At 38.9% G+C, this 25,977-nt stretch overlaps 2 protein-coding genes across 2 annotated transcripts; both read left to right on the top strand.

Annotated features, from left to right (window-relative positions):
• The first annotated feature begins 649 nt into the window (after positions 1–649).
• Positions 650–13,369, top strand: LOC121950926 (mitochondrial import inner membrane translocase subunit TIM44-like). The gene is made up of 13 exons (XM_042497057.2): positions 650–982; positions 2,616–2,720; positions 2,999–3,163; positions 3,569–3,649; positions 3,924–4,073; positions 4,723–4,856; positions 5,913–5,998; positions 6,246–6,338; positions 6,870–6,994; positions 7,588–7,638; positions 7,961–8,050; positions 8,299–8,409; positions 9,650–13,369. The coding sequence occupies exons 1-13, from the start codon at positions 953–955 to the stop codon at positions 9,767–9,769; spliced, it is 1,341 nt and encodes a 446-aa protein (XP_042352991.1). The 5' UTR covers positions 650–952; the 3' UTR covers positions 9,770–13,369.
• A 3,221-nt stretch (positions 13,370–16,590) lies between these two features.
• LOC121950921 (cortexin-1) lies at positions 16,591–22,856 on the top strand. Its single transcript, XM_088085292.1, has 2 exons — positions 16,591–16,925; positions 20,406–22,856. Exon 2 carries the CDS (start codon positions 21,118–21,120, stop codon positions 21,391–21,393), a length of 276 nt encoding a protein of 91 aa, XP_087941418.1. The 5' UTR covers positions 16,591–16,925; positions 20,406–21,117; the 3' UTR covers positions 21,394–22,856.
• Positions 22,857–25,977: the final 3,121 nt, after the last annotated feature.

Genomic DNA, 25,977 nt, shown 5'->3' with positions numbered 1-25,977 from the left:
TTTAGATTCATGGCTTTTAATGCATTTTAAGACTTTTTAAGGATCTGCAGGAACCCTGTACATGACAGGAGATAAAGGACAATGGTCTTATTATAAAAACTAGTATGTATGTATATATGATCTTATATGACAGATACTAGCAGATTCTGAGAGGTGTTTTTATAAATTTTTATAAAATATTTGAGCCTGCCTTACAAATGTTATAGCATATTATGAAGATGTCTATAAAATGATATTTTAGAAAAAGAAAAGGGAAACTTTTTTGTAGTAAGCCTATTTTGGCAAGTTGAATTATGGGTGAGAGTCAGACTGTTTGCATAATAAATACATGAACAAATGCTCCTTATGTATTAAGCTCATAGACAGGGAGGACTTGGCATTTTTTCAAATGAAATCACAATAACTAAAATTAGCCTAAAGAGAAAACCGAAGCTAAAATATACAATACGTAGGCTATATCATTTTTATTGTACTCACTGTAGTGACTGTGTTAATACAAATCCTTGTGCATTTGCAACAAAAGAATAAAGCATTTTAACAGTGAGAAAGTCTAATTTATCAATAGTGATTTACTGAGATATATTAGGACATTTTCTGACGTATAACAGTGCATTCAGATTAAACATATTTGGATGCCACATCCCAAAGTAGAATTATTAGAGCCTACAGAGTCTGTATCAGCTTCAAAAAATACCAAAAAGTGATAGAATAAATGAGAGTATAAAATGCTGAGATGAGTTTGTGGATAATTGTTTGTATCATTATAAGAGCCCAACATGTTTTCTTTTTAGGGTGGATTTTTATTGTGGATTTTTAGGGTGGATTTTCCTTTTAAACTCGTGCTGACAGCTGGCCCCGCCCCCAGCCCAACAGCTCTGCTCCTATTGGTCACACGGAGGGTCAGCTGCTGCAGCAGGGACGCACGTGCAGCTCCGCGCATTTCAAGATCAAGATGGCAGCCTCCGTGTGTCGGTGCTACGAGGTTAGACATCATTCATGTCCTTCAGTACATCTCTCAGGTCTCTAGCAGATAATTTGGTGAAAGTAATAGACATAATCGACCTGTAATTAGGTGTTCTTGCTTCTTCTTGTTGTTTTGGGTTTTCCGTAGTGTGGTTTTTCGTGCAGCGAGAGCTCGAGATGTCCGTTATTAAAGGCCTTGTTGCATCAGACAAACGGCCGGGATCTCAATGTTCTAGCTCATCTATCCACGTCTAACATTTAATTGTTTGTTTTAATTTTGTTTTTAGAAAGGTGTCCTTTCGTGCGGGCTTATACCCGGTAATAATTAGTAATTAGTGCGCCGGTTAGACTCATACATGTAGCCTGATATTGACGCATCGTTTCAGTTATAAAACAGGCATAACAGGATGGGTTTATCTCTTGTTTAAGTAATACGGTGTTACACCAACTTGTTTGACTCATCAGATTCTGTGACCTGACCAGGACTTTTTTTTAACCTATTATGTCAGAGTAAATGGTTTTGTCAAAGTAGCTCACATCATTTAGTTTGACAGCTGTTACTAAACGATGTCCCTGTAACAGCCTATGTTAGATGGGGGTTAAAATTGTTAATGTGGGATTTCAGTGACCTTAATTTACATTAGTGACCCTTCAGATTCTGTGACAAAGACCAAAGGATGATGCCACGACACACTTTTAAATGTAAACACAACTGTGTGGCTGGGGAAGGGAATGGAAAGGACAAGAGAAAAAGATTTTTTTTAAAAAAGTGTATTTGGGTAAGCATGAGCAGAAAATAATTTATAACGTCAAACCAAACTCATACTGCAAACTCTTACATGAAATGTATCTAAACTGACGCTTTATTTGTTTGTGTCTTTGTTTGTGTCTTCATTGTCTTTTGTTTTTCTTCTTTTATTTAATTTTTTAAAGTATCGTTATGTTCACTTGTTGCTTTGTTACACTTATCCAATATCCAATCCATTATCATTGCTTTGTTGACTTTGTATTTGGTTATATGTATGCAGTCAATAAATAAATGAACCTGAATAAATAATCAATTAAAAAAAAGTCAGTGCCCCATTTGGGCCACCCCAGTAATAAAAAAAAGGGGAAAAAAGACAAAAAAAAAAAACCCCAAAAAACCCATATGACTTTTAAAGGGCACGGCTGGTCTTGAGACTGGTACCGTACTTAAACACTTTATGTTGTTTTTTTCTTTTAGTATTTCAACAATTTGTGTAACCTGTTTCATTAAACCTCACGTTAGTCTGCGAGTTTTACCCAAGACGTCTAGATCAGAATCTGGTTATTGTCAAGACCTTTTTTACATCCAAGGAATTTGCTTCAGAGTTTTGGTGCATTACATAAAAATATCAAGAGGAAATTAAATTAATAATAAAAAGCAAGTATTGCAGAAATCAAGAGACATAAATACAGAGTATGCAAATAGCACATAGGGTTCCTGCAAGTAGCACCACAACAGCATGACTCCTGTTTTCCTGCCATTTTCCTTTTTTATCTCCCCGCTAATTACAATGGGGGCATGACTCGTTAGTAACCCATTAATAACCACCTATCACTCATTCTCCATCCACTGCAGTGTTGGCAGAGTGGATGTTTTTATAACGATGACTTTCTTTACATTGCAGCTGGTTGGCAGACGTGCCTTGGCCCTGTGCTCCCGGCCCCTGGCCCCCTCAGTGTGGAGAGGAGATGCCTACACGTTACACAGGAGCCCCGCTGCAACTGTGCAGGTACACACTGACTGCTCCCATTTACCTTTAAATGACACATACTTATTGTTGATTACATTGAAGAAAATGTTCAGTTGTTTTAGTAACTGTATTAATTTATTTAAGTTAGAAAGTTGTTTTAAGTTTACTGACTGCTACACGGACTCTGGTTCCTTCCTTCTTTCAATGTCACGTACAGGAAAAAAAGGACTTCTTAGTGGGAACAAAATGAAAGATCTGATCACTCTCTAACCATCTGTTTGTTTATCTAAAATCCTACTTTCTGTTTGTCTCATTAGGTGCGATATAATTCAGGACGTAAAGGTTTCCTGGGAGAGTTTGTGGATAACCTGCGTCAGGAGTTTAGTAAGAATCAGGAGATGAAAGACAACATCAAAAAGTTCAGAGAAGAGGCCAAGAGGCTCGAGGAGTCTGATGCTCTCCAGCAAGCCCGCAGGAAATATGTAAGAACTCCGTTTGGTTTGTAGTCTCTGTGATTTTATATGAAACAATGTCTCATACATTTAATTATTTTTGGAATGTAATTTATCTGAATCAATCAGGATTTGCTTTAGATTATTTTAACTTTTATCCTTCTGTAGGAAAGCATTTATGAATATTTAATAGGCTGCTAGGCTTTATCATCCCTCCTTGGTCATTTTTTTTTTTGTACTTTTTAAAAACCTTTTTCCTCACTGTTTTTATTATCACTCTATTGTTTGTATGTTTGTTGTTGTTGTGTTGGTTTTATCAGCTTTTTCTCTGAATATTACTTTGTAACCTTGTAAAGAAAAGTGACATAGACATAAAGGTTATTATTATTATTATTGTAATGTGCACACATTTGTCTTTTTATTTCCCCAAATCAGAAATCTATAGAGTCTGAGACAGTGAAGACTTCAGAGGTGTTTAAGAAGACCTTGGGCTCCCTGTCAGAGACTGTCAAAGAGGTATGGTATCAGCACTTCCTCTGGTCTACAAAAAAAAAAGTTTGTAGACCCGTTTATTTAGTAGCTGCTGAGATTTTTCCGCTGTGTCTCAATTACACACTGTCAAATGCTTTACAGGCGGGTGTAAACTGTCAAAAAATACATGGCCTCAAATGGGAAAATAAAGTTAAATCTTATTGGTTTCCGGAAAAAAAGATGCACTGTGTATGTAACCACGTTGACTGATTGATTCTCTGTTCATGTGTTTGTGCATGTATTGCCATTCTGGCAATAGGGTCTTGATGGGGTGAGTCGCACTGACATCGGGAAGAAGATCAAGGAAAGTGTGGAGGAGGCTGCCAAAACAGCCATGCACTCTGCTGAGTCAGTCTCCAAAGGAGGAGAAAAACTGGGCAAAAGCGGCGCATTCAGGGCCATCTCACAGGTCAGAGGAGCAAACAGAATATTCATAAGTTTGCCAGGTTTCACCTTCAACATTATGTAATCACTGGAGGAGCGTCCTGGGACATCATCTTCATGCTGGCATCCAGCTACCAACCAAATTCAGTTTGAATATTTGTGATTTTGAGTGACTATATTTATTTTTTTGGATACAGCAGGGAAAAGATAAAAGATTGTAAAAAGAAAAAGCTAAAAGTTCTTGGGCCATTATTGTGGTTGTGCAAATTAAGTTGCTACACTTGCAAAGGTCAACATGTCAGTGCTCATGTGAAGGAAACAGTTGCTTGTGTGTTCTCTGCCTCCACTCTGGTTAGTTGGTGCTAAATTCTGACTATGTTTGGCTGCTACTGCTGCAAATGAGTTAGCATGTTTGCATGTTCGCATGTCAAATATTGCATACTAAGAAATCAAAACAATCTCAAGCAGTGAGTGTCAGCGGGTCTTCTAGCTCTGGCTTACCAGTGACAGTAGCCTGATTAGCATGGTCAAACAGTTGTCCCACTACCAAAGTAAAATTTACTGAAAAATTTACTTTTCAATTATATAATTACAATTACGAATTACAATTATGAATATAAGTAAATGTACTGTTATACCCCAGTTATGAATTAAACTGTGTGTGAACTCTGCAGGGTGTGGAGACCATGAAGAGGGAGATAGAGGTTGGGGATGCTGGTCCATACAGAGCTCCCTCGCAGCTGAGGAAGAGAAGTGATTTCTCCTCCAAAGGAGCCGACAGCGACTCCAGAGTGTTCGAGGCCAATGAGTGAGTAACTGTTGGATCTTAAACCTGTTGTCCTTTTCACCCCAGGATTTCTGTTTTTTGTTTTTTTTTAAAGTCTTAAAAATTCTACAATCCCAAAATCTGAATTTTGGGACATAAAATGTCTTGGGTAGAATTTTTACAGGTCTTAAAAATTGATTGGCTTTTGAAGTTATTTTTATAATGTTAGATTGATTGAGTCTCGCTTTTGTTTGTTTTTCTATTGATCGCACCTAAATAAAACTACAAAACAACACCAAAATGGAACCAACACTGATGTAAACTGTGCAGCCAGGTCAGAATTTATCAGCACCTCCAGCTAGTGTGACGGGATGTGGTGTGTGAGCAAACGCAGCGCCTCCTCTCATAAAAAAAAAAAACAAGCTATTTCTATAAGTAATAAGTTCAAATTGTTTCTGTGTCTTTCATCTAATATGGATTAGTGCAAGTTCAACAAGACCTGGCCACAGAGCAACGCATTTAGTACTTGGTTGAAGCCTGTTGAGAATAACTAATTTGAAGCCCATTGCACTCTGCGCAAGGAAACACTAAAACTAGGATTTTGGAGAATAATGGCATTAGAATCTCATGGGAAGTTAGAAAAACATAAAGCCACCATAAAAAACTTAAAGCAAACACCTGCCATCATCCAATCTTGTTCTGTATTCACATCTGGACGTCACTGAGGATTGGCCCAAGCATGACCCACTCGGCACCCACACCAGTAAAGAGACCTCCAGACAGTGTTTGGATCAGTGCCAGCATTAAAAGCAGAGGTTCTCCGGACTTGACACGCTGTAGCTAACCAGCAGTCATATAAAAACAATGAAGACACAGCTAGATGTTTCAATCCATGTTCCCTGATCCTGACATTGCTAGAATGATGTGAGATGAGTCTTAAATTTATAATCATCATTGAGTGGTCTTAAACCCTCTCACCCTCTCGTCTGTAAGAATATATCATCACTTGGACAGTATATGTTTCCTGTTTATCCACAACTACGCTTGTTTTAAATGGCTCTTGTTATCGAGGTGATTTTATTGTATTTTGTGATGCAGGGAGGCAATGGGTGTTGTTCTTCACAAGGATTCAAAGTGGTACCAGCAGTGGAAGGACTTCAAGGACAATAATGTAGTTTTTAACAGTAAGGAAATTCTATTTTTTTTTTAATCCTAGAAACTGTGGAATTAGTGTTATATAATAAATAACATACAGTGTGCATTGTGTAATCTCCTTTAAAGGCAGCAGGTGGCACCAGATTCTTTATGGTAGATTAAATTATAAACTAATCTATTTAAGACATGTTTATTTAGACCATAATGTCCTCACAGATATAGGTGTTGCTAAAATTTACACCAGAAAAAAACGTTTTACTGTTTTGTTTGCTACAGGATTCTTTGAGATGAAGATGAAATATGATGAAAGTGACAACGCCCTCGTCAGAGCATCCAGAGCTGTGACGGACAGGGTCACTGGCTTCCTAGGTAATGCTCCGCCATAGCTGGATTGACCTTGCAGTTTCCTGTCATTTTCAAAATCTTTTATACAATTATCCTGGCTAAACTGATTTACATTCAATGGAATTTGAAACAGTTTATATCCAAAGGAGAAAAAAACCCCTAAAATTTCACGTCATATTACAGCAGACACAATGTGAAAATGTTCTAGCAGTTTGAACAATTAGTTTGAACAGCATTAAAGACATTAAAAAACATGCTAAAAATAGAGTCCAGGTTGAAAAATTGACGTTTCCTTAGAAAATGTTTGCCCATTTCAACCAAAATCACTATATATTTCCAAACTTGTAGCTTAATAAAATGAAAAAAAAAAAAAAAAAAAAAAGATGTAAGCCACATTAAAACGGGGGGATGCATTGTATGGTGGTTGGAAAATAAAATTTTAATGTACTTGCGTATCTGCTTTAACTCTGATGCTGTGTGTTTGTGTGTGTGTATGTTAATGTCCCAACTATAGTAGCACATGATCGGTTAATGGTGTTGGGGTTTGTTTTCCAGGCGGTCTTTTCTCAAAGACAGAAATGTCCGAGGTGCTGACGGAGATTGTAAAGGCAGACCCCACCTTCGACAAAGACTCTTTCCTCAAACAGTGTGAGAAAGACATCATCCCTAACATACTAGAGGTAAATAAACTCTCTCTCTCTGTTTGTCTTTGACTTTGACTTTAACCGCTTCATTCACACTGCTCTCTTTGCTCAATACCTCGGGGTATTTCACTGAGGAGGCTAAAAAAGAAACGTACTGATAAAGATCTTGCTTCATTAAATGCAATACATAACTCAGACTATGTATAAATGAATTTATGCCGTTAGATTTTATAAACTCAGGCTGGAGCTGTCACATTTAAAGTAAGTTCTAACAAAAGAAACAGGTCTAAGTATGTTAAGTGTGTTTTGTCCTTTGTGTTCACCGAGCAATGGCTGATGTGGCTAAAATGCATATAATAATGATATAATATATACTAGTTTAGTATTTCTAGTTTATGTGAACTAAGCCTAGAAATAAGCTGGTAACCACATTAGTTTGAAAGTGTTTACAGTCATCAAATAATACTGAATTTGATGTAATGGACTGAAAATCTGTCACTAAGGCTACAAGACAAAGGACATAGGCAGGATTTAATAAATAAAGTTTGGTTTACTTGCTGCCTTTGTGAAATGCTCTTCTGATGTTGTGAACAATTGTCGCTGACACAGTGTCGCTGTCCTTTCTACAGGCTATGATCCGTGGAGAGTTGGATGTTTTAAAAGACTGGTGCTATGAAGCTGTAAGTTATATGCTGCCTCTAGATTTTGCATTCAATTGAGCTCAAAATAAAAACAGTTTTTTTTTTCATTTCCATTTGACCTCAGGCGCAGTAGTAAATCTTTATATTGTTACAGATCTTTTAATATATTTTTTTACTTCAGGCACTCTCCACTTCTCTTTCTCAATGTTTTGATGTATTTGCAAATGGGCACAATGACCTTTTCAAGAGAAACCCCGACAAAAAGGGAACTACTGTGTTGGTCTGTCCACTTTAGTTGTGATGCATATATGTGTGTGAAGCCTTATGTTCATGCCGAATGTGTTTGTGTACCTCTTCTCAGACGTACAGTCAGCTGGCTCACCCCATCCAGCAGGCCCGAGCGCTGGGGCTGCTCTTCCAGTCCAAAATCCTAGACATTGATAACATAGATGTAAGTCACACTCCACACCAACCATCACCAACATAGGGTCAGTTAACTTTGTTCTCAAATTCTTAAAGTAATATATGTGATATTGCTTCTTCATTTTTCCTTCTCTCTATTTACCTTTTTTTCCTCTCAAAGTCTATTTACATAATAAGTTTTTTTTTTTTACATGCCACTTGCTGCAGAAAGTGGCAAAACTTTGTTATGTGTGTTCCTCTAATTTACGTTGTTTATTGTCTATATCTGTGTTGTAGCTAGCGATGGGTAAGATGATGGACCAGGGTCCAGTGCTGATCATCACCTTCCAGGCTCAGGTTGTCATGGTGATCCGCAGCCCCAAAGGAGACATTGTGGAAGGAGATCCGGTCAGTGAGCTCATAATTACATGCACTACAATAGTTAATCCAATATAATCAGTTATTTCAAGGACATAATGGCTGAAATTAGATCAGCAATCTGTAGCATGCGTCCAAATAGCATCTATCTGTATGACTTTTTTACAGGTATGACGTAGCAGTACCACTGTGGCTTGTTTTACTTTATGTGGCTAACACACTAGGATTTAAACCATGTTAAAAAAACTCATATGAATGTTAACATATCTAGTCTGTCTGGCAAGTTGCATCATACTTCCTGAAAGATGTTAAATAAGTTATGGCTGTTCACAAGCCGACATCGCCATATCAATCTGCAATTGCATATTAGTCTGGAACCTCTCAGTTAATTTTCAATTTCCAATGGGTTTTATAAATGACCATAAATCAAGATGCGTCCGGGTGCAGTTGGATAAACCAACAATAAATCTGAGCGACAAAACGTGACATAATGCTGAACAATGGACAAACGTGACTTAATGCTAAACGTTGGATAAATGAAACAGACTACAGCGTGCAGAGATGAGCTGTGATTGTGTTGCATCAAAATGTGTCTATAGACCATGGCACATCAGAGAACAGCGGCAGCAAAAGCCCCCTGAAGCATTGCCCTCATGTTGCCACGTTTTGACCAAAAAATTGCACATGAACACACTAAACCGACGGCCAACCAGCACATACGTGATGTGCCTGCATGAGAGGAGATACCCCTCCATACTAGCAGACGGCGGTTGTCTGTGATAGTCATTCAAACGGAAGACTGACAGGACGCTACGAGTATTTCAGAATTTGAAAATAGTACTTCAACAGAAAGCTCAACATCAGCTGCAGCCATCTTGGTTGTTTTGGAGCATGCATCAACGGCGCTCCTTTTTGCCAGGCTAGGTCTATGCTCGTCATAGTGTCCCTGCGATGAGGGTGCTTGAGCTAAAAATAATGTCATCAATAATTTTGTGTTAAGCGTGAAGGCTCCACAAGTTGTTGGTCATCATAGCAAATTCGCCCCATATTAGATAAATGGTTGGGATTGGCCCAACCAAGTCTGGTCAGATTAAAATCTGAACAGGAGGTCAAGCAGACAAATTTACCAGAGCAAATAAAACATGAGCGTGCAGATTCGTCTGGTTCCCAGGCTCATTTTTCACTGCTTTAGTTCTGAAATCTGAAGAGCTGTCCACCCTCTCATACTGTCTCTACGGGACTGACCTATGCACTCTTCCTTCCTCAACAGGAGAAGGTGATGAGGATGATGTATGTTTGGGCGCTGTGTCGTGACCAGGAGGAGCTGAACCCCAATGCAGCCTGGAGACTCCTGGACATCTCCGCCTCCAGCACAGAGCAGGCTCTCTAGGAGGAGAAGGAGGAGGAGCGCAGGTGAAAAGGCAGACATGGGACACCTAAACTGTGAATCAGGGCAGGAGACACAAGGATGTGCCTGGAACACCTGCACATACTGACTCACACACATATGTGACATACGCATTTCCGATTGCTGCCCAGGGGATTTATGTGCGCATGTATATCCGTCCACTCTCTGGTGTGAAGATGTACATGAACATAAACTACTGGTACAATTATATATCCATAGAAAACTACGCGTCCACCAATATGTGTGTGCTGTGTCCTGCACTGGTTAGCTCAGAGTTTGAGTTTCAAGGTGGAGAGTGAACAGAGAACATTTACATTAACTTTCCAATGGATAGAACCAACTTTTTCACCAACTGGCTAAAAAATGCGCTTGTGCCATTCCCCTCATTGTTTGATCCAATGGTACAGTCCATCCATACCAGCCTGGACATTAAAGGAGATCGACAGAAGAAACCAGACACGACACCTGTGACTTTACTCGCTGGTCTCAAGAGGGACATCTAAAGCCGAAAACTAGGTGTAACGTCACCGCAGTCTCTGTCAAAGAATTCGAAACAGAAAATTACAATTTGGGCAGCCTCGTTGAAGCAACCAACATAGCTGAGTGGGACAACATGAGAGACCTTGTTGATCAAGGCAAACATGCTTCGAGTTCAAGGGGCACTCTACCAATTTAACACATAGAGATCAGTTGCTAACTTGTCACAAGGAGTCTACTCAGCCTGTGAAAACAGCTCTGGAGGAACTTGAGCTTTCTAAAATCAGATAAAATGCCCCTGGTGATCAGAGTAACCTCAGATTGGGCTTTTTCACAGAAAACTTGTTTATGTTACGAACTTAGGATGTGGAGTTTGAAGGAAAAGAGCATTTTTCAGACAGAATGGGTCAAACAAAAGATGCCATTGAGTTGCTTTATGGGACACTATGGAATAAAAGTCAAGATATTTAAGCCTCTGCTGCTTTGATTGCGACCATTATATTTTGGAATTGTCTCCTGTGAGTCTGAAAACTTTATGGAACTGCAATACTAAATGGCTGCAGTACAACCTTAAGGCTTAAGTGCAAATTGTACTTTCCCCATAACTGCAAGGGTCGATGAGATTTAATATCATCATCTGCCGATGTCCGTGAGGGTCTGCCAACACTCTGCCTATGCAGATGCCCAATGTCATATAAACAGAACTTAACAGCATTTGTCTTGTGTATGTCTGGCCCTTTAATGGCCTCTTCACAAACAATACATTCAAGGTTCAGTGTGTAGGGTTTGGGAGGATATATTGGCAGAAATGTTATATAATATTCATAACTATGTTTTCATGAGTGCATAATCACCTTAACATAAACGCTGTCGTGCTTTTACTACCTTAGAATGACATTTTTATATCTACATAGGGAAATGGGGGTCCTCTTTCACAGAGTCCGCCATGTCTTTCTACAGTAGCCCAGAACGGACTAACCAAACACTGGTCTTTAGGAAGGGCTATTCCAGTTTTGGGGTCAGCCGCTGTAGTTGTTTGCAATCAGCAACGTCACCACTAGATGCCACTAAATCCTACACACTGGACCTTTGAGATGGTTGAAGTTTTGTTTTTTTTCGGCCAAATTACCATTAACCATTAAATGAAATGTGTCTTACTAGTAAATGGCATTACTGGGGAAAGTAAAAGTTAGAGGCAACCCCAGATTCACTCCAGTTTTGGATGAAACAAGACAGAATTGGTGTTTCGCTTTGCCATATTTCCAGGGGAGGGGGCCAATTTTGCATAGTAAGTAATTAATTAATTAAGTAATGCTCAGTATTTGCTGTAAAATTCAGCTGTTGTGGTTACTGCTTGGATCCTGCTCACTTTCACAATAAAACAATATTAAAACTTAAATAGAACAACAAGTAAGGTGAAGTCTGAACCATACAATAGAGGATGTAATGATCTGTATAGTCCGGGCCCATGCTGCCATGTGCACTGAGCGCCCAGTGCACCTGAGAAACCATAAGCAACTGGAGAGAGCATGTCCTTGTGTTTGTATTCAAAAAGCAGCACACGTTTTTCAAGTTGCGGTGCATTTGGCTCCCAGTCACTGTATATTCTGTACACCCTAAATAAGAACTGTATTGTATCCACATGTTAATATAAGCTGTCAGCTCCTTGTAAATATAATAAATGTCAAGTACTGCTTCTCGGTAAGCTCGGAGGGACCATAGTCAGATATATCACCATGGCAGCTTTATGTTTCAGGATCATTTGCCATTTCATGTCATACATTTTTCAGCGGTTTGTTTTACTAAAATGTTTTCTTTTATGTTTTTGTAAAGGCCTTAATGCCGAAAATGAACAAGCACATTACTGTTTTTGACATTCATACTGTGTGACCACATGGGTCTCTACTCATATGCCGCTGAAGATTGAACACATTTTGATTGTACTGTAACTCTTTCCTTGATTCGATTAAGATACAGAAACGTCCATACTTGTGAAGAGAAGTTGAGCTCCTGATCAATGAATGTCTAGATTGTAGCAGGAGAATTTTAGCCGTTTTGTTTGTATAACAGTTGTCATTCGTGGCCATAACATGTGATGTGATGTGGCCTGTCATTTAGTAGAGTTCATGACTATGATGATCACACAGGGCTCAAGTAACATTCCTGCTGTGTGCTGGTGATTTTCACTCCTGGAGGTAATAAATAAAGCCCACTAAGTAGGGCAGTGCTTTCAATCAAGAGACTCTCACAATAGATGAGAAAACATGCATGACAAGCTGTGAAGGGAGAGACTTTGTGGAAAAACTTCTGGCAGTAAATGATCAGAAATCCCTGTCATCGAGAGTGTGCAATAGATTTTTCCTGCTTAAATCTGGTCCTGTGCAAAATATCTCAACAGGTATAGTTAAGATTGCTACAATATGAAATGTGGTGTAGATATATTTTGTTCCCAGACAATTCATTGTAATGTTTGTCTAGGCCTCAACTTTCATCTGTATAGCCTTTTCCTTGGGTGCGATCTTGAGCTAATCGTGCATAAAACGTACTGAACTCCTTACTACCAACTCTGCGACAAACTCTGTCGACTATATGAGCTCTCCCTTTAGTGCTGCTATCAGCTAAAATGTCATCCTTGCACACAAAATACTGTTTTTGTCATTAAAAATTAAGATTGCCAAGTTGTCCACAGGGATAAATTGTTCAGACTTAATGACTCTTCTTCTAACACGGCCCTGAGGAGAAACTTGATTATTGCTTAACTACTCGTGAGGCTAAAAAAATAAATAAAAATCACCACTATGATTGCTCTATGCAACACTTTCACATTCTTCTTCAGATTAAAGTAGTTTGGTTTATGACAAGTGGCAGTAGTGTCTACAATGGTACAGGAAACAACAAGGTTTACTTGAAAAATGACCGTTATTTCCGCATTTTCCTGTGATAATGACAAATTCTTTATACTATATAGTGTATATGCCAGAAAGATTTACACGTTACATCCATTCTTGAAGTTATAAGTTGACCAAAGAAAAAATGGATTCTTGAGTTTTTCTATTTTCATCCATTTATATGTCTGTGTGAAGAATAAAGAGTGCTGTATTATGATTTGCTTCGTCCAAGCTTTCTTAGACTCAGCAGCTTTGTATGTTTTGTGTGTGTTTGTGCTTACGAGAAAATTAAACTCTGCACGTTGTGTGTGTCCTTAGTTTTCTCATTTCAAAACTGACATGCTTTGATAGATGTCCATGGATCTGGCCATTGACGCTGGTTGATAGACCTATGGATTTGGTAGTATAGGGATGATAGATCAGGCTTTAAATAACATGTGCCTGTAGATTCACAACTAGGGCCAATATATAGGGGACCTCATCCCACAGCTGTCTGTTGTGATGAATGACTAGGGACGTCCTTATACTAACTACCCTCCCTTGGTCCTCCAAAGTCTTTTTGCTTCTCTTGACTGCGCATGACGCTTACTGAGTGTTGATTCCTCGGTCCTTAAGCTAAATGAAGTTAATCCTTGATAATAAATGGTATCTATCAAGATTCTACAGCACATTTTCATATACATTTTTCTTCCATATAATGTACAGCAGAGGTTAACTGTAAAAACATTTAAATCACAGGAGATGTTCTGTGCATTTCTATGGAAATAGTGCATGTTTTACCCCCTAAGCAATGAGTACTCTTATTGTACATAAATGAATGGGGATGTACGCACCAACACAACAGCCTGGAGGCAGTGCAGTGCTCTTCTTTATCTACTTCTATGGTTATTACAGTGTGTTCCTTGTGGTGCACTATCATGTATGCACAAAGCTGTGCTCTACATAATAAAAAGGCTTTCAGCGTTGTGTTTGAAGCAACATCACATCATTATGTAAGCAGATATTGTACAGTGTAAAGGTCAAGCTCACTTTGCCCAAAAGGACACACTCAAGGCAACAAAATGCTCAGTGCCACCCACATGCCAGTTTGGCTCAAGGTTTTAGATTCTCAGACTCACCTGCTGTCACGGCGTCCAGGTATCCTGTAGCGCTGACCTACATCTGCTCTTCTGAAGCACAGCTTGACCTCTCAGTGTACCATCTGTAACAAGAAGGACAGCAATGAAAATGTTGAATTTCATAACTTCGCAGGCTGGAGACTATTATCAATTAGGACCCCAATGGGCAGCCTGCTGGAGCACTGCTCAGTGTGATTTGATTATGAGCCCCTTCAGGACAGTGTTACAATCCACTGACTATTAATTAAGCCTACAGGGAGATCCCATGCGGCCTCAGGCAGGGGAGACATGGATGTGTACGAACTGCAATCTGTCCCAGTGTTTGTACAGTTTTAATTGTGTCAATTAATTACTTCTCACAGTTAGTATCTGGAGCAGAGCCACAGGTACAATCAGGTTGCCCCACTTGTTTTGTTTCACAACATGGTCATGTAATTTCTCGCAGTTGAGCAAAACTTGCAATGCAGTCTGACGTAAGATGCAACTAAATCATCTTATACAACCTGCAGAAATGAAGGAGTGTTTCTCCAACACTGTTAATAGATTTTGTTGAGACTTCCTTTTCCAACAAATCAATAAGTCAACAGGTTGTTTGAAAATGTGATCTAATTAAGTTCCAGTCTTACCTGCACTTGCTATTATACTTACATAGTACTAATAACTATCTTAATTTGTGCTTAGTAGAAGTGCATACTCCACACAGCGCCGTAAACCTGGAGGGTGTGGAGCAGGGGCCCTCAATTCAGCCATGCATGATCTTTACCTGAATGAAGTTTTAGCTTTTTAACGATACTAAGATCATGAGTCAAAGTGAAATCCCAAAGACACAAAAAAAGGGGAAAAAAAGAAAAGAAAAAACACCCTAAAATGCTTTTTTTTTTTTTTTATTAGGTCCATATTCTGTTATATTTTCCTCAAGTTTTAGCCAAATTAAGAAGATCTTATAATGAAATTCTTCAAAAAACATCAACCGCTCAAAAACGCAACTGAAGTCTCAGAACACTGTCTCTATTCACAGTATAAGTCCCTTATTTCTACAGGATGACATACTTGTCAAAGACACTTGATAGGAAATTACTGACCTTTAAAACAAAAGTTACCACTTTATTTTATTTAAGCTGTTTTAACACTCTTCATACCTAGGCAGTGCTTATAATACATGGAATATATGCTATCGGGTCATAAAAAGTCATGGTGTAAGATGTCATAAAAAGTCATTTTAAAAAGTCATTATTGCGGCTTCTACGAAAGTTTGAAACAGTCGCCCGCAGACGCCATTGCATATTTTACCGTTTACTCACTGTTTTTGTTGGATGGCTTTGGGTTCTTCGGGTGTTGAGTGAATTCTGTTTTGTCACGAAATCAAAATACCCGAAAACAAAACAAGCCTTTCAAAATTGTTCAAACAATAACACTGAGATTTGACCAAAAAACATGGCGGTTGAAGACTGAGTCCTCCTCGGCGTCTTCGCCATTGACTTTTTTCACACACCTGACTTTAATGTGGCGTTTCGAGACGCCAGGTCAGGTGATGCATTCAAGTGATCCTCCAAAAAATGGGAAATTATGAAGACATGCTAGAAATAACTCAAGTTAAAAGTCATGGTACAATATGTCATAAAAAAAATCTTTAAAAAAAAAGTCATGGTATGGTTTGTCATAAAAAGTCGTTGTATAGTCATTTTCATCAAGTCATGAAAAAGTTATAATAGTGTCATAAAAATTCACAGTATGTCATAAAAATAGTCATGGTATAGTATGTCATAAAAAGGCACACTACAGTATGTCATAACTAAAGTCATAAAGAAGTCACAGTACAGTATGTCATAAAAAGTCATTTAAAAAAGTCATGGTACAGTATATTATAAAAAGTCCCAGTATGTCATCAATTTTGTATGTATGACATAAAAAAATCTTTAAAAAGGTCATAGTATATGTCATCAAAAGTCATTAAAAGAAGTCAGTGTAGTATGGAATTAAAAAAGTCATAGTATAATATCTCATACAAAAGGTCATAGCTCAATATATTATATAAAGTCGTCAAAACTTTGAGAAACTTTGATCCAAGATTTTTGTTTCAAAACACGTTTGGTTTCGCAGTAAAATTTCTCCGTGGGGATTCCTCAAAAACAAGTTTCCCCTGTAGAGTTGGGTTAATAATGTCGGTGTGCAAACGCTGTTTTTATTCGTTTAAGATCAAAAAATGAAAAGAAAAAAAAAGAGATTGTTTTATAGTAAACAACAATAAAATTATTAAAACTCATATTGGCAACATGGTTACCTAGCAGAGCCCCTCAGTGTCCGTGCCCCCCACGCACTCCTCTTACATAATGCAAAAGCCACGCGCGGCTCCCGGCGCTTTCCTCGTCCAAACGAACAGATTATGTGTGCAGTCCATACAGCGGGGACAGTCAGGGGGTGGGCAGGGAGGTGGGGCGGATCCCTTAAACTGAGCGCACTTAAAGCTCATGGCAAAGCAGAGGAGGTGCTGCAGGATGTGACAGAGTTCAGACCTGAAGCTCCGCGTGCAGGTTTGAGCGAGCCCAGAGCTGTCCGCGGTCCTGAACAGCTGCAGGATCATCATCATCATCATCATCATCATCATCACTCCGTCTTTCTCATTACATGTCCTCACCTGTGACAACCAGCCGGGAAGTAAGTTCTTTAATCTAATCCTAATCTTGTTTGTCATTGTGTGAATTTCTGTATGTAGAAATCACTGTGGAGATGTGAATGCGTTTCAATTTATATTATGAATCACAAGTTGTATACAGATTATAACTTTGTTCTGTTGTGTAACTCAAAGTCACATTTAAGTGGATTAATGTAAACATCGTTGGTTCATCCGTTTGTGAAACATTTACAAACTGCAACTTTTTAATTGAAAGAAAAGAAACAGATAATATAAAGTATATATTTCTTATTTTGATTCAATTAACGGTCCTGCTAATCATGGAGGCAACTTTGGCATCTAGTGTCTCCATGGCTACATAGTTACATGAAAATAAATCATAAATAAATGTAATTGTACTCAGTTACAGTTACCAAGAAAAAAATGCAATTCAATTACAGCTACTAATCAAAATGTTGGTGATTACAAAAGGTTTACATCCAAATACACTATTTTCAGTGACAAGCTTATAGATATAGAATATGGCATTCATTCTGTTTCCTTGCATCTTTTCACCTCGCAGGGTAAAGCCTATTTCCAGGCATTTTTCGGCTTCATTGCCAACTCAAAAACACTTGTTATAAAAGTAATTAAAAAGCAAATGTAATCAGTTACATTACCTTGATGAAGCCAATTAATAGTAACATAACTTATGTTACCCCTAACATTTTGAACAGGGTAACTAGTGATATGTAACCTATGACATTTCAAAACTGACCTTCCCAACACTGACAACATCATAATAAAATAGTGAATATTAATGTTAAAAGTTTATCCAAGCGATGGGGCTTTCTTTCGCAGATTGATAAACTACCAAAATTTTAAAATGCATTATTGAAATACAGCCGGATAGTTTAAGTTGTTTGAATATGAATTTGTACAAGGAGACGAATCAATAAAACTATAAATTAAATCTTTTTAAGAGCAGTTAAATGGAGGTTTTAAATGCCTGTCTTTGAATTATTGAACTAATTTCACTCATTTCTGTGATCAAGAAAACATAATGCTTTTTACCAAGAGAATAAACATGACACTACAGAAAGCCTTTGGGGGTGATATAATCAGAGATCACTACCAGCGAGGATTAAAGAAAAGGTGGAGACAACAGTGTTGTGTTGTATGAAGCTCATCATGTTTAGATGCCATACAATCAGAAAAACTACATGAAGGTGCTTCAGCCGTGGTATATTTGGCTTTGTTTATCCTGGCAGTCCTATATTCAGGGTTTACTTTATAATTTCACCCTTTTAGTTGGAGAAGTCCTTGACATTTTCAAAGCTGCTGTCATAATCCACAGGTATAAATGGGAGGTATTACAGGTATTACAGCCACGAGGGACGCCATATGTCACTGCATGTGCTCTGTCCTCAGAACTCATTGGCTGCTTGGGGATTTCGTAGATCTACTTTTTACTCTCGCTGTTTTAAAATGTAGTGATTCTGTGATATTTGTTTTCCTCCAAATTGGTGTCCAGAGGAGCTAAAAGTGTGTTTGTTCTCTATATGTTGTAAATTAGATGTGGTGAGGCACCACCGTGTGATTTATCTGCTGCTTAGGAACCAAAGCAGGTCTCTGAATGAGGATCGATGAGCCGTGAAATTGATGCTGCTCATTCTTTTATATACCACAAAGCTGTATTTGTTTTTCCCTCAATGCGACCCGGTTTCGTTCCTCTGTGGTGTTTGAAGTTGATTATGACCTAGAGTAACCTGCAGAGTTTTGAGTGACCCAAAACCACATAGCAAATTCCCTGCTTGACTTTTGAAATCCAACCTTCAATTGACCCACATATCTGCTGAGTCTGCTTATGAATAAAAACAAGTACACAACTTTGTGCTATAAAAAAGTTTTGTCTGACTTGCTGACTTATGAAGCAGATGGGATTTTAAAAAAAAAAGCAGTATGAGGCTGAATTAATGTAACCCTCCCCTTCTACTATATATTCTGTCAATGTAGCGTAAAGAAAACTGTCAAGTAAAGTTGCAAAGAGTAGCAAAAATGTTGGCTGTGTTGTGTAACTCTTTATGAGCATGGATGAATTACTGGATGGGCCTACCAGGCACAAGCCCAGGGCCCCCCCTTGCCTTCACCTGCAAAATCTCACTCAAATTAACGAGACAACAACAAAAAAGGGACAAAACCGCCACAAAGTCTGTATGTCTGTCTGTCTTGCTCCTGTGTAGGAGAGGTGGAGGGGCCCTTTGCATATCTGTGCTCAAGGGCCCATCCTCTCAAAATCTGCCCACGAGTTAAAGTGTATTTTGATTGGGCAGATATTGGATTTAAGAGGAGAAGAAAACCAAGTAACATTAAAATCCAGTGCTTAATGTTTTCTTAATGTTTTCTGGCAGCTAATAAAAATCAGTCACATCCTAAAACCATTAAATATTGTCAACAGGAAAAGCAAGGTTATGCAGTCTTTCATGGAAAATATTTGTTGTAGAAGAAATTAAATAGCACCGACTTTTGAGGCTGGATGCTGAATATTAATCAATTAAAGATCAGGAAAGCACTCTGATCACACTTGGACCAGATGCTCTGGTGGGTTGTCTGGCCAAAAACGTCCATGTGGCAATATTAGAATTTATAATTGAAGTGCTGTCCTGATCTTTACTTCAGCAACTGTTTTCCAGTTCTCATTAGCAGCTTTGTTCTGAGTGCTTCCCACTTTACTGACTCTGACTAATGTGTTGTCCTGTTGTGTAAACTTTGGTGCCTACATTGCTGTAGATGGACTATTAAGTCGTTGATTTGGCTTCCTTCTGTACATGCAGCCTGATGTAACCACAGACCATTTGATAATTCATACTGAGACAGGCAGTTTCTTTCATTATGTCTTCAAGTCCCCTATAAAAGCTGCGCTTGGCCCTTTAGTCCCATCATGCAGAGAGCAGGGGAGCTATCAACGCGTCTTTGCGAGGGTCGGTGGGGTGGTAAGGAGGGAGACGAAGCCTCCTGGAATAGAATCTGCTGACTCGGGAGTGCACCTACAGCAGGAAATGTCTCTCCACACCACGGCCCATTAAAGAGCCTACGGAGAGTGTTTCTGTGCAAAAGTGCAGCAACTCTCTGAGGGTTTCCACTACATTTTTCTCTTCCGTCATCAGTGTCTGATTTATTTATCTTGGACTATGTTGTGCCTGAGTTCTGGAGAGGGATAGTGCTTCTGCCTTTTCTCAGTTTTTTTCTCACAAAAATATTAGAAGATCGGACAAGGCATGTAATAACAGTTTCAAAATATTTTTCACTGGCATTGGTTCTGGCAAGCTTGCTGCTGGGTTTGGGCCCCCTGAAAACACCTCACTCCCCTGGAACACTAAAAATCTTTAACCCTTGACATGTTCCAAGGGTCCTGTCGATCTCCAAACCCCTTAAATCAATCAGACGTTTCCCTCCATTCTGCACCTCTGCATGCTGGAAATTCGCTCACATTGTGTCTTATCTTTGTTTTTTTTCCCCTTCAGGTATCTTGATGAGTGAATCCCCAAATGAAGACCTTCCTGGTGACTCAAGATATTAAAATACAAGCTCTTTCAGTAAATCAACAATTCACAGAAACACGGCTATACCGTTCAAGGGATCCAATACGAAAACGCTCTCTGCAGCACCACAACGCGGATCATTTACAGCCTGTGAGCACTTTGATTGATCTATGGAACATCTTCAGCCACTCGATAGAGATTTATACACTTTGTAATCACAATAAATGCCCCTCTAGGGCTGCTATTGGATGATATTTAAAATACTGACAAACAAACTGAGGACTGTGCAGATGATTTGAAGTTGTCGTAGTGACCTCAGCTTTTGTACAGTTAGCTTCTCTCCTCAGCGAGTGGGAGAAAGAGAGAGGGCCAGTTGAATCTCATTATACTCGCTCAGCATGCCTCAGCTTGCTGCTCCGCTCACCAGAGGGCTTATTCATTTGCACTACTGATTTGTTCCGTGTTATTTCTGCTGGAACAATTTCTTTGCCCTTTGGCTTGTGGGAAACAGTGCTGGTTGAGTTCAATCTGTTGACATCTGCCTGATTTAACTATGTTCCCTCTGGGTCTAGAAATCACACTCACTAACAAAGATGACCCTGCCGCACAATGCCGTTCCTCATAGCTTCTGACTGCAAAATTAAACACATACAGTGAACAGTTTCAACCTGCAAAACATTCCCTCACCTCCGAGATGAGCGACTCAAATTACTGGGTTGTGGACTATGATCTCTCCTCCCCTGCCCCGCCCGGGTTTCCCAGGGGCTCGGCGGTGCTGGAGCCCATGGCGGGGCATCCTGAGCAGGGAGGGGCCTTCTGTTTCGTCGGCCTCCTCGTGCTGCTGCTGCTCTTTCTCCTTGTTCGCTGCGTCCGCATCTTATTGGACCCCTACAGCAGCATGCCAGCATCATCGTGGACGGACCATAAGGAGGGCCTGGACAGAGGACAGTTTGATTATGCACTGGTGTGAAGATGACAGGTGATCAGGCGAGAAGGAGACGGATGAATTTGGAGACATGTAAAGGTTCTTTTGAGGGACTTCTGAAGGATGTTTTTTGCCCTGCGCCCTGCTAAAAGTTCCTGTTTTCAAAGTCCTGAAAATGACACAAACTGCAGTGTGTTTGTTGTTTGTTTGGGTTACTGTAACACAAGCTGTAAAGATAACAGCATCAGACAGTATCTGGATAAGGATTTAATTCAGAGAGATCAGGAGCAGACACACCAGAAGTCCTGCATCCATTTTCATTCACAGTAATTAATGTATTATTGGAGGCTTGGTGTGTATGATGTAACACTGCAGCTTCTACAGTGACATACACTGCAGGAAGACGGCGATCAGTATCGCAGCATTACGTTATGACTCCTGTTTATCATGTCATTTTGTAATTCTATAATGTTTTTATGAATCCCAGGGCTGAATCATAAATAGAGAGCAGAGCTGCAGCAGGGAGAGGTCCTGATTGAATAAAAGAGAAATAAAATGAGTTTAGGGTGGACATGGAAGTCATTTAGACAGAGATAATACGGGCTGTTACAGCAAATTTAAAGACGAGAATGTCAACTTTACATGTTGATTTATTGCTAAAATGTAAAAATGACAATTTTTAGCCTTTTTTAAAGTGAAGCAGAACCAACAATTTAGAAGATGTCATATATTCTGTGGAACTGGTAACCTTTTTGTATTTATTTTTAATGTGAGCCGTGCTGGATATTGTGAGGCATTTGTACAATATGATCCTCAGGTAAAATGATTTCTACCAAAGCCTCTATACTTTAAGGGGAATCACTTCAATTGCCTCCTGAAATTGAGCTTCAGCTGCTATTTGCATCACTCTATTTTCTTCAAAATTCACTATGTCCTAAATTTCAATCTTAACTCGCTATAAAAGCTACTGTTTATAATACATAACAGTTAATAAAATGTATTTTATTTGGGGTTTTGCTATTTCATGTCGCCTTCCCTTTAAGAGGCTTATGAGGCTCAGTGCGGGAGTGAGGGTCACAGCGCTGACTCAATATGTGTCATATAAATTTATGATTATGAAATGCATGTACACCAATTTCCTCCCCCTAATCCTTTTTGCCTTTAGGCCCTGTCCAGTGCACCAGCCAAATCTGTTCAACAGTGCCTGTAGGAATATGAGAAACAGTATTATCTATTTCATACTAATGATGTTACTGCTCCTTTTGCCACTTGTTTTGTAATATTGCCTCTGCCCTTATTGTACTTTAAAGTCTTCTCTTTATAAATAGTTGAGTCATGATATTTTATTGATTTGCTATAGAAGTTGAAATGTTTCATCAAGGCCAAACAATTATATATGGTCCAACTTCCTGGATGTAGACTATTGCGTGTAAAAAGTAGATATTTTCCTAATGTTTCTTTAAAGTGGCAATCAGTTTTTTTATGAAATAAAAAGGCTTTTGTCTTGTCTTGATTTTAGTAAGTTTCATCACTTTACACACCTGCAGTACACAGACACAGACACAGACACACACACACACACACACACAACACCGCACCTACATACAGAACACACATAAAACTTTTACTTGAGTACTTAAGCACATGCTGTCCTCACTGCTGCCCTACAATCAATACAAGCAAGATTTAGAGAAATGAAATCAATCGAATAATCAATTGGAAGCTCGTAAAGAGACATAGTCAGTTAATTAACGGGGATCAGCCCTCACAGAGTCAGATCGCCCGCCCAACTCTGGCCCAAGATGAAAAATATCCCTGTGCTGACTGACTTAGACCCTCATCACAGCACTCTGCTCGTTTGGACAAGATAAACATACATGAAAGCAAATCTGTGGTAATATTCCAGCTCCACACCACTCATCCCACAAAGAATAGCAAAAGTACTACACTACAATATTTGTGTAAAGTGGTTTGGGTAAGAATTATATGGGACTCCTGAATTAAAGACAGTGGTGTCCTTCTTAATCATTAAAACCAGTTGTTTCAGTTGCAGTTATACAGCTTTAAAGTAATTTCCTGAATGCATCATGTTTTGGGTTTTTCTGTGGGATTTCCTCACATTTTCATGTTTTTAGGTTTATATTTTGTGGTAAATCTCTCTGGCCTTTGTTTGTTTGTCAGTACTCTCACTCAGGAGCTTGGCCAGCTGATGAGCTGTGACCTCTTCTGGACACTCTGAGTACTACAAACATGAGTCCACTGATCATCAGTGCTCACATGAGCTGCTACGCTACGAGGAAGGTTTTTGGTAAACTCATTGAAATCTACTTTCAAGAAATTGCATTTTGGAGAAAATAAAAGTAGAGAAATGTGTGAATTTTAGAAAAGTTAGATCTGGCTGGTTATAGGGGTGTAAGTGAAATGTGTGCACACTGGATTCATGCATACAATCCATTACTAAAAAGTCATTTCACTCACAAAATAATTTAAGATATAATGTATACAAAGTGCTACCTGTGGCACCTTGCTGCATGTAATCCCTTATTTCTCCCACTTCATGCTTAATCTGTCCTATATAATAAAGGCAAAAAGCCAAAAAAATTAAAAATCATCTTTTTTTTCTCCAGCACAGAACTTTTTTATTTTATTTTTTTCCAATATCTTGTATTTCTTTGTACACAAAGCGGACTTGTTGAAGAAAATTGAATATGCTATAATTAATTATGTGTGGACCCTGAACCAGGGTTCCTACAGCTTAGGACAAGTACAAAAAAAACCCCCAAAAAAACAAACAAACAAAAAAAGACTTGTTCTTGAGTATCTTATTTTTTAAAAAGAGGCAACAACGGAAGATATGGTCAATAAATGTGGTACAGATCCCATAATGTAACTGGATGTTGTAACTGGTTGTGGTGACTTTTCCTCTTATGCCATTATCATCATCAGTGCCTTTGTTTGTGAATAATACTTGCAAAACTTATGACATTCCCATCAGACTCAGCTGTACTTTATGTTAACTAATTTACTAATTGGCTTGAATTCTTTATAAAAATGGTAAGAGGGACACGAGCAATTTAAAAAGAAATGGCCTAAAAAATTAGCAAGAAATTAATCGTTTTTAGTTAATATCTAGTAATCCATTAACAGTCACCTTTTACTTAGTTTTTGCACTTTGCGTGAAAAAACTAAAAAAAACCAATTTTCCCAGGTTTAAATCTTATTAAAAGGTTTCCGAGTGCAGCAAAAGAAAACTGATGTCGATCCAGGTATTAAAGGGTGAGTGCATAAATCTACTGCATTTAAATGACTACACAGAGCACAAATATAATGTTAATGTTATTTTGACTATCAGTTAGTGAGGAAATTAGTCAGGGCAAGTTATCTGGGGTCATAAACGTGTTACCAGCAGAGCATAGACAGACTCGCTGCAGTAAAACAGCCTCTTACAGTTTACAGTTCATCAGGCTCCAACAGACGGCTGAAGATCAGGGAAACACCCCCACCTCATTAGTCTGGCAATTAACAGGGCAGATTTTGCTTCAGTGGGTCCTGACAATTTATTTTCTTGATAAAACAACAAAGGCTCTCAGTTCCCATCACCCACTCAAATACACACACTTGTGCATGTGCACAAAGATATGTAAATGAGGCAGGATCACAGAAAAACATGACCTCAGGCCTGACATGCATGGCAGAATGTGCTTTGTGCTGCCATAGTTTATGTGACACTAAAAACATGCCAGAATATTGCTGTGGTTGAGAATGTAAATAAATAATACAATTACTAGTAATACTAAAATTTGTATCATTGAGTTGTTGTTTCACTGAAATAAACTATTTTTACTTCTTTAAAAACTCCTCTGCTACTTGAGTTTAAGTAAAACACTGTAATGGCTGGTGTTGCTAGCTCAGCTGATTCGATTACCTCCTACTCCTTTATATTTTACACGCAGACGTTATACACCTGCGTCTCTGTCTCAGCTCACAGACACACAGACGAGGCGGTATGCAAATACCTTCGTGAATCTGGACGGCCTCATTGTGTGGTTCTCTGTGGCTCCATCCAACAGAAATGCACAGAAACGCACTTAGACACACACACATATAACCCTCCACCCCATCCACACACACACACACACACACACACACACACTCAGAGACCCAAAGCATACACACAAACGCCAGCCCACATCCACACACACATGCAAATCATGTTTGCTTGTTGTAAAACACACAGACACCCTTTCCCTTTGCGTCAGTGTCTCCCAGTAAGTCCTTTTAACACATTTATCAAACACCTTATACTATTGAATACTAAAACTATACACAAAACACTGCTTTAGTCCTGACTCATGAGCATGACAAAAAAAGAATAGCTCATCTGCATAACAGTTGTGATGTTATCAGCAGACAGCCTGCTTATCTCCCTCCTTGACAATACTATCAGCTGAGTGTTGGTTGAAGAGGAGGATGGTGAAGGGAGGACTGGAGTGTGTGCATGGGCTTAGGAGAGGAGTGTGTGTGCTTGTGCGTGTTTTAAAGGAGTGCGTGTCATTGGAGTTACAGCAGCCACACACAAAGCCCTTGATGACAGCACATGTGTTCATAGTAAAGTTTGTGTGAGTGTGT

Source organism: Plectropomus leopardus, chromosome 12 (genome assembly GCF_026936395.1).
Source record: "Plectropomus leopardus strain MGB_pleo_1.0 chromosome 12, ASM2693639v1, whole genome shotgun sequence".
NCBI lineage: Eukaryota > Metazoa > Chordata > Actinopteri > Perciformes > Serranidae > Plectropomus > Plectropomus leopardus.
Note: the sequence above shows the minus strand (reverse complement) of the source record. Positions and strands in the feature narration are given on the sequence as shown.

What these genes read in the sequence shown, in the direction of transcription:
- LOC121950926 (XM_042497057.2), top strand. Translation starts at nt 953, where the DNA reads ATGGCAGCCTCCGTGTGTCGGTGCTACGAG. An exon ending in TCATCCCTAACATACTAGAG is followed by an intron (nt 6,995 to 7,587) that starts GTAAATAAACTC and finishes TCCTTTCTACAG; the next exon opens with GCTATGATCCGTGGAGAGTT. An exon ending in AAGACTGGTGCTATGAAGCT is followed by an intron (nt 7,639 to 7,960) that starts GTAAGTTATATG and finishes ACCTCTTCTCAG; the next exon opens with ACGTACAGTCAGCTGGCTCA.
- LOC121950921 (XM_088085292.1), top strand. Translation starts at nt 21,118, where the DNA reads ATGAGCGACTCAAATTACTGGGTTGTGGACTATGATCTCTCCTCCCCT.